Raw genomic sequence first — 9,494 nt, 5'->3', positions numbered from 1 at the left:
TCAAACGTTTTGATATTATCGCCCAATGCCAGTCCGGACCGATGCCATCGCCGATGCAATCGCCTGGTGTGTCCGGCCCTTTAAATGAACGCGCGCATTACGAATATAAAATTTTTATAGAGGTTGGACACCGGACAACCACGGAAGCAATTTGTAGTTGCCCGAGAGAAAATCCAGTCGTCACGGACGACCGGACGACCGTTAAAATTGAGCCCTGTTCAATGAATGACGCAATCGTTCACTTCCGACCGCGAGTGAAAATGCCGAAAATTTTCCACTTCTATGCGAAATGCATCGACCGGGCATTTAATTATTTACGAAAAGTAAACAGGCTGGCGAGAGACAGTAGGTACAGTAACTGGTCACGTCGGTGACGCCCCATTCATGTCCATCAACGAAGAAGGCGGAGCTTATTCTGATTACGGAGATGCGAAAATGAAACAGAAGGACGTACTCACGTAGCACAGTGCACAGGCACTTGGTCCGTTTCAATAATAAAATGATGGTTAATAAATACAACTTGTCAGTACTAGACCTACCAGTACCAGTGCCGTACCTACCAGTAATAGTCTTAATGTTTGATTTGACCTAATAACTTCACTTCAACACCGTCCAATACACCGCTGCAACACATAGCGTGCACGCCATTGTGCATGCACAAATACACAGTGATATAGAGAAGGTAAGAAAGCGTCCGCACAGAAATTCCAAAACGCTCGAATCTTTTCACAACACTACAGCCGAAATACACGTCCAACCGCCATGACATTGGCATCTGTGTGTAGCTGAATCGTCACTTGTTCGAAATATACGTCTTGCAACTTGGTACCACATACTTTACCCAGAATTATATGAGAAATCCTGCTCGAATTTGCCGCAAATTTCCCATGAAGCCGCTTCGTAAATGGGATAAGAACATGAGCAATGGCGGCGCATTGCATTCTGAGAGCAGAATTTCGGCTGTAGTGTTGTGAAAAGATTCGAGCGTTCTGGAATTTCTGTGCGGACGCTTTCTTACCTTCTTTATATCATTGTGTATTTGTGCATGCACAATGGCGTGCGCGCTATGTGTTGCAGCGGTGTATTGGACGGTGTTGAAGTGAAGTCATTAGGTCAAATCAAACATTAAGACTATTAGTATTACTGGTACTGGTACTGGTAGTGGTAGGTCTAGTACTGACAAGTTGTATTTATTAACCATCATTTTATTATTGAAACGGTCCAAGTGCCTGTGGCACAGTGCGCTAAACAGTGTGTTATAACTTATATTCGTATTATTTGTGGCAAACTCTATCGTAGGAAATTGTTCTAACATAGCAGAATCATGCCCTAGTTCCTAAGATCGGCAATTTGGTGGTCCAATGGGTCCCCATATTTAAAAATATCAAAGACTGGTGCGGCGTAGGCTGTGATTGGAAGACACAGTGTGACTGTCAACCCTCGGCGCGCCTCGTCATCATGGCCGCATCACGTCAAGACAATTTACTAATTGTGCTTTCAAAGTACAAATACAATTCTACTACAGAGCTTAACTTTAATTGTAAGAACAAGATTTTCAGTACGCCTCATCACTAACCTCTTGGCATTTTGTATCTTTAGTGTGGCGTTATAAACCTAAATTGCGAAACTAAACTTCTACTTGCTCCGGACCCCTTTCCTCCGTGGTTACTTTCCGCTCTGCTTTCCGCTTATGCGCAGTAAAAACTTCCTGACTGCCTGCGCGCAATCACTACGGGTCAGCGTCATCGCGCGACATAGACTGGTAGCTCGCTCACTACTCGACTTACGCTTACCCAAGTCGAGTAATCAAGGTGGGAGCGAGTACCAGTCTACGCCGCGACACTTCGCTATTTTTTGTGTGATCGTGGGGTATATTGGCGCCACCTTGTGTTAGATGCGTTCTACTAGTTGAACCCACAGAAATAGAAATAGAAAAAAATAATAAAAATAGAAATAGAACAGAAAAAGAAAAAGAAAAGAAAAAGAAATAGAAATAGAAATATTCTATTTCTATAGGTGAATAGGCTGCGGCTGAGCGGAGGGCTATAGTTCTAGAGCTAGTATCGACGGGCTGTGTGACGTGTGTGACACGTTGGTGTGTGGGTGTTGTGGATGTGCCCCCGTGTGTGTGTGTGTCGGCTGTGGGCTGTGGCGACCTACGCGACCTGTGGTGTGTAGGTGTGGTGTGGTGCGGTGTGTGTGTGTGGTTGTGTGTGTATGCTGTGAGATAGTGTGTGTAAGTGTGTGTGTGTGTGTTGTGTGTGTGTCGTGTGGTGATGTGCAGCGACAAGTGTGTGTGTGTGTAGGATCGTGGCTGTGTGTGTGTGTGTGCAGTGCGGTTGTATGTGAGGGACAGTCACTACAGCCAGATTCGAGTGCGCCGACCTACATGCATATATGTATCATAATTTCATTTACGTGAGCTGGCGTCGGCGTCTTTTTTGGCAACCAGGAGAACTGAGTTAGCCTGACCGCATGGGAAACTTGGCTTGAACTCATCATGACTCAAGCTGCAGAGAGCTGACTGCTGAACATAGAAGACAGTCTGCCGAGTGCCGAGGTATGCATAGTGTTACAAACTTAGTGACAAGCAGGATTGAAGGTAAATTTAAATAAACCATAGTACTGCCTATTATACTGTACTAAACTGTCTTGTAGTTCTATATTTCACAGTCGCCAGAATATTTATGACAGAAATCTTTCGTGAATGGGGTGATTAAAACAGATCGATAGATTACATTTATATCGATATAGACTATATATATAGAGAGATACATGTTATGTATGATATACACGCAGTACGTACATTTGGCACGGTTTTGATGTCTGTGAAAAGAGATTAGCAGTTGCATTCACATAGAGAGGAACCAAGCCATTCCATCACCGAAAAGACAGTGGATGAGGAGATGTGCGAGAGGTGGCGAGAGAGAACACACGCACACAGATAGATGGAAGGGGGAAGCGGGGGGGGGGGGGTACGAATTTCCCACTTTCCCAGCAAAAAGCACCCCCGAATATCCAGCTCCCAGTAAAAGAGAGGGAATCCCCAATTCCCAGTTCCCAGTGAAATGATGTAGACATGTTTCAGGAAAATCAAGTAGTTTAGGTGTTCAAACCATACTAGGCCTACTAGCAATCACTACATAGTTTACATAACTATTATTATTCTGCCGAGTAAAGGCATAAAATTAATAAAAAAAAAATAAAAAAGATAGCTAGCCGGAGGAATGGAAACCCGACGAGATTGACACTAATTTTCCACGACTCTCAGACGATCATTGCTAGAGGGCTTGTCCCACGTCCCCGATGAACTTCTGTTCCGCGAATCACGAAAAATTGAATCTGATATTTCAGTTCCCAGCTGTTCCCAGGCTCTTCCCAGCTGTTCCCAGCAGTTCCAGCCAAGATTCTGTGAGTGCCGTAGCACACAAGATAGGACCACTCTCCAATCATAGCTAGTCAGGTCATGGCGTCGCCGACAACCCGCCATTTTGCGGAAGCAAGTTCACACGAAGTATCCCGATGTTGCTGTATCTGCTACTGACTGAAACTGTCTGCTGCTGTGCTTGTCAGCTCAGCTTATGTTCCTGCTGCTAATTGCCTCGAATCGTCAGAATGTAAGACCGGAACTGTCTTTCTTCAGGTTCCCAAGAGTACGCGTAAAGGTGAAGAAAACAATTCGTTTTTTGTCGAAATCCATCGGGTGGAGAAGAGGTTGGTGCGGAAGTCCTGTTGGCGCTTATTCATGGTGGAGAGTACCAGTGGCAGTGTTGTGTTGTGCAACAGGCGGTACGTGCAGGGTGTTACTTCACTAACCTTGTAGTGTGCAGATGAGCATTTAACGGCGGATGTCCAGCGGGCGTTATACAGCAGGAGTTATTCGACGAAATAAATATGTGCGAATAGAAGCTAGGAGAAAACATTGGGGAGAATACTTTGGATAAGTAGACTACATCTTGAGTGTTTGAATTACCATTATTTGTTTGAGGACCGGTCAAATGAGAGGTGCCTGTGCACGTGTACACTGACATGTCATGACACTTACACCCGTGGCGCGAGACTATACAAGTATCACGCACGGCGGCCGTGCTGGAATAAGAATTCAAGTATGGGCTATTACGCTACCCGGAGGCCGTATGGCCGAACTCAATATGAGCTAGGAATGAAGGAACGGGGAGAAGAGGAGAGCTGGTAGGAGAGGAGAGGAGGGGAGAAGCCTGCGTGGCAGAGAGGGAAGGGGGAGGAGGTGGGGGAGAAGGAGGAAGGACAGAAGGCTGGTGGAAAGGCAGGAAGGGGGAGAAGAAGGCAAGACAGGAAAGTGTGTGGGAGCAAGGAGAAGGGAGAAGCTGGTGGAGAAGGGAGTGAGGAGGAGAAGGGAGAGCGTGTTGGAGAAGGAGAGGAGGAGAGAGCTGGCTGGGAAGAAAGGAGGGGGAGAGAGAGAGCGGTGGTGGAGAAGGAAGGAGAAGCTGGTGAGAGAAGCGAGGAGGGGGGAGAGAAGAGGACGGTGGTGGAAGAAGGAAGGCAGAGAAGGCTGGTGACGCAGAAGGAGGGGCTAGAGGAAGGGAGAAGGTGTTGGAGAAGGAGGAGGGGGCACGAAGCTGGTGGGAGAAGAGGAGGACGGAGAAGGGGGAGAAGGAGGAGGCGCGAGAAGGGCAGAACGGTGTTGGAGCAAGGGAGGACGGACGGGAGGAAGGCTGGATGGAGAAGAAGGAGGGGGCAGAAGAGAGGATGGTAGGAGAAGGAAGGAGAGAAGGCGAGTGGAGAAGGAAGAGGGCGAGAGAAGGAGAGGGTGAGTGTGAGAAGAGGAAGAAGGCTGGTGGCAGAAGAAGGAGGCGGAGAAGAGGAGAAGGTGTTGGAGAAGGAGGAGGGGGAGCAAAGCTGCGTTGGAGAAGGAGGAGGGGGAGAAGCTGGTGGAGAAGGAGCGGAAGGGGAGAAGGTGAGGCGGGAGAAGGGAGCTGGTGGGAGAAGGAGGAAGGGGAGAAGCTGGTGCAGAGAAAGTGACGGAAGCTAACAGACCAGCTTCGCCCCCTCCTCCTTCGTCCACCAGCTTCTTCCCCCTTCCTCCTCCACAAGCTTCTCCCCCACCTCCTTCTCCACAGCTTCTACCATCTTTCCTTCTCCAACCTTTCTTCTCTTCTCCCCTTCCTCCTTAGTCACCAGCTTCTCCCCTCCACAACCTTCTCGCTTTCTCCCTCCTCCTCCAACAGCTCCTTTTCCCCTACCTTTATTTGTCCATTCTCCCTTCTCCCCTTCCTGCCTCCACCAGCTCTCCCCCACCTCCTTCTCACCAAGCTTCTCCCATTTCGCTTCTCACCAGCCTTCTCTCTTCCTCCCCTTCCTCCAACTTCTCCACCAAGCTTCTCCCCTCCTCCAGCAGACTTTTTCCCTCTCCCCTCACTCCTCCACAGCTTCCCTTATCGCTCTCCCCTGCTATCCCCTCTCCCGGTTCCTCCCCTCCTCCACACAGCTCCACCTTCTCCCTGTCCTGGTATCCCCTTCTCCTTCGTCCCCCTCCTCCCTACCACCGCTCCCTTCGCCCTTCCTATATCCCCTTCTCCCTTGCTCCCCCTCCTCCTCCACCAGCTCCCTTCTCCCTTCTGACCCTCCTCCTCCACAGCTCCCTCCTCCCCCTCCTCTCCTCTTCCTCCTTCGTCCACCAGCTTCCTCTCCCTCTTCTCCACCAGCTTCCCCCTCCTCCAGCCACCTTATTCCCTTTCTTAAACTTCCTCCTTCCTCCACCAGTTCTCCCTGTCCTCCTTTCTGCACCAGCTTCTCCCCCTCCCGCGTCCACCAGCTTCTCCCATCCTCCCTCACCACCTGTCTCTCTTCTCCCCTTCCTCCTTCTCACCAGGCTTTCTCCCCTCCTCACAACCTTCTCCCTTCTCCCATCCTCCTCTCAACCAGCTCCCTGGTTCATCCTTCCCTCCCGTCCAACCAGCTTCTCCCCTCTCCTATCCCACCAGTTCTCCAGGTCTTCCTTACTCCACCACCTTTCTCTTCTTCCCCTCCTCCTTCTCTCACCAGCTTCTCCCCTCTCCAACAAGCCTTCTCCTGTCTCCCCCTCCTCCTCCACAAGCTCCCCATTCTCCCCTCCTTAGCCCATTCTCCCTTCCTCCCTTCTCCTCCACCAGCTCCCTCTCTCCCTTCCGTTAGTCCCCTTCTCCCCTTCTCCCCCTCCTCCTCCACCAGCTCCCTTCCCGCCCCCTCATCCCCTTCTCCTTCTCCACCTCCTCTTCCACCAGCTCCCTTCTCCCCCTGTCTCCACCCTCTCCCCTCTCCCCACCAGTCCTTTCCTCCCTCTTCTGCCTTTCTCTTCCTTCGTGCCCACCAGCTTCTCCCCTCCTTACTTCATCCACCAGCTTCTCCCCCTCCTCCACACCTTCTCCCTTCTAAACTCCGCCGTGGTATAGTCACTTCCCTACACACTAGCTGGCACTGCACTGTGTACATACCTACATAGTAACATCCGATTATGAATCATTGTTTAGATTTTTGTAAGACTTGAATGAGAGATTTGATACAGCTATGGCATAAAAATATTATCTATTACAGTATATTATAATATACATATTACTAGTTAACCATGGTTACCATATTATTTCTATGTATCAAACAGACGCGGAGCGGGTTTTGCTTCCTAAAATGGCGGACGTGGCGCTCCATTGCCGTACTACACAGTCATTGCACGTGATTTCGATGAGTGGTTTATCTTGTTCAACTCTACGTCTCTTTGGTTCCAGTTCCCGGCCAATCCCGCGTTCCGAAAATACCCGTTCCCCCCTCAGAGAGATACACATAGAAAAAGAGTTAGAGCAGGGCATAATGCAGGAGAGATATAAAATCAAAAAGCCCAAGATGTGTATGATATATATACACACACAGAAGAGAAATTTATACAATAGATGGTTTTGTGTTAAAGCTCTATCTGTCTATCTATCTATCTATCTATGTCTATCGTACTTATCTATCTATGCTATCTATCTATCTATCTCTATATCTATCTATCTATCTATGTAATATAATGATGTTTACCTAGAAGTAGAATGATTATTCAGGAATTATCACTATGTAAGTAACGAGAGCTAATAATACCTTATTATAGCTCACCTCCTAGTATGTATAGGTATTATTAGCCTCTTGTATTGTAATTATGCTTTTATTCATTTCTGCAAAATATTGTATAGGAAGGTTCGTGATTTCATGTGTATATGTGTATAGTATTATATAATAATAATGTTTATTCTGAAATGTTTGTATTCAGAAACTAACACTATATTGTAGTTATGTGGTGCAAATATGCTGCAGCATTAGGATAGCCGAATATTTCATTATAAATTTTAACAACTTTGATGTTTTGATGTTAATATTGAGAAATATACTAATATATATTATATATATATATATAGTTGTAAATCATGTCGTTTTTATTGTAAGTTATATTTTTAAACTGGATTAAACGTATTTTACTTTTCGGAACTGTGGCTTGATTGCATACTGTATATGTGCAGCAGTTTCTATATGTCGTAAAATTAATTCCACTACGTGTATATATGCTCAGCTCGCGTAAACACTGATTTTGTTAGTATGTTTGTTTTCCATTGATATATATATATATATATATATACAGTATATATATGCACGCACGCACGCGCACATACGTTGCGCAAATTACGTTTCAGTAGAAAACCCACGTTATAATCACGTTATTGTGAATACGTTATTTCAACGTTGCCAGGACTCCATACATTTACGTTATATAAACGTTACAAAAAACGTTATAACAACTTTTGCATAACGTACGTTATAAAAACGTTATAATAACGTTTTTGTGTTAGCTGGGCACACACACACACGCGCGCGCGCGCACGTGCGCGTATATTATATATATACTTACCTACCTTCGTAAAACTCTCGATTCAGCATTACGTAACACAAATGATAAAAACCACACAATCGTATAGTTGTGCTCGTACTCTTTATAGTAAAATTGCCTAAACCTGATTTTATTTACCCTTGCTATTATAGTTCAGTTTATCATGAATAGTCCTGGACCCACCTTTGCGTTTGGCATGTCATTAGAACCCTCTTTTTTATTGATTATGTACCTATAGGAACTTGTATATTAATATTCTTTTTACGAATATATCTCAACTGCCTATGTGTGTTTACTCCTGAATTCTACATCCATTATCGTGGTCCTCTTTAAATTCTAATATTTTTGTATAGCTAAACTTACAATGCATCTAATGTTTTTAATTATTTCATATACTTACTGGTTTAACATATATCCTCAATATGTAACAGTAGACTTATTTAAATATTGTTTTGAGTACGTGAACATACGCCGAGTTGGCAGTATGATATGCAATATAAACTTAGCATGAAACTTAGCATGAAACTGGTCGTCCTAATACTACTGTATATGATATTCAATCTCAAATTGTGCAGTATATAAAGACATTTTTCCATAAAGACGTAGAGTGAGGGCACCATAAATATTATCAGGAGTTAATAAAGACAAATATTTGTCTTTATTAACTTCTATTATATATATATATATATATAATTGCTGCGTTCACACGAGGAGTTTAGTTGCGTTCACACGCTAAAATATACGCGGCTTGCTTAGCCGCGATTGCTCCGGCTTGCTTAGCGCGGAATCATATTCCGCGCCAACTAAGCTGCATATATTTGGCACCACGCTGGCCGCGTGTCGTGTGAACTTGGACTGCTACCCGTTCGCTGCACGACGTTAGGGTAGCGTGTGGAACTGTCGACCGGGTACCAGTCTATATTATACCTAGCTAGCTAAGCCTCGAATCTCGTGTATCTCGTGTGAACGCATTTTATAGGTACCGTACTTAGTTGGTGCTAAGTTCGGAAGCTAGGCCGTGTAACGTGTGAAACGCAGCTGCGAGAAGAAGAGAGAGAGGAGAAGAAGAGAGAGAGAGAGAGAGAGAGAGAGAGAGAGAGAGAGAGAGAGAGAAGAGAGAGAGAGAGAGAGAGAAAGAGAGAGAGAGAGAGAGGGAGAGAGAGAGAGAGAGAGAGAGAGAGAGAGAGAGAGAGAGAGAGAGAGAGAGAGAGAGCGCGCGCGAGAAGAGAGAAAGAGAGAGGAGAGAGAGAGAGAGAGAGAGAGAAGGAGAGAAGAGAGAGAGAGAGGAGAGAAAAGAGGGGAGATAGATGAATACATAGTAGGCCTATGTTTATTTTATGTTCTTTCGGAGTCGTATAGTACTTAATTATTATATATATGGGCTCTTGATATTATATATAATTTATGTTATATATTTGATATATATATCATGGGCTCTTGATGCAGGCCTCGGCTTGGTCCTCATGACTGTATGACTTGTATGCTTGGCAGATGCTCGGGGTCACGCCAAGCTAGACTGATACCCGTCCCTTCTCACAAGCTAGATATAGGATATCGATATACAAGCTCCCTATATCGAGCTTGTGAGAAGGGACGGGTACCAGTCTAACGCCATGTTCGC

At 45.7% G+C, this 9,494-nt stretch overlaps 1 protein-coding gene across 1 annotated transcript in view; it reads right to left on the bottom strand.

The window, feature by feature from the left end:
- LOC106814916 (28 kDa heat- and acid-stable phosphoprotein-like) overlaps nt 1-1,701 on the bottom strand; it is a 14,440-nt gene extending 12,739 nt beyond the window's left edge. Inside the window, exon 1 of the mRNA XM_014819299.1 lies at nt 1,577-1,701. Within this exon, the coding sequence (XP_014674785.1) occupies nt 1,577-1,586 (10 nt within the window). The 5' untranslated portion in view covers nt 1,587-1,701. The remainder of the gene's footprint in view (nt 1-1,576) is intronic.
- Nucleotides 1,702-9,494: the final 7,793 nt, after the last annotated feature.

Source organism: Priapulus caudatus, unplaced genomic scaffold (genome assembly GCF_000485595.1).
Source record: "Priapulus caudatus unplaced genomic scaffold, Priapulus_caudatus-5.0.1 Scaffold1004, whole genome shotgun sequence".
Lineage (NCBI taxonomy): Eukaryota > Metazoa > Priapulida > Priapulimorpha > Priapulimorphida > Priapulidae > Priapulus > Priapulus caudatus.
Note: the sequence above shows the minus strand (reverse complement) of the source record. Positions and strands in the feature narration are given on the sequence as shown.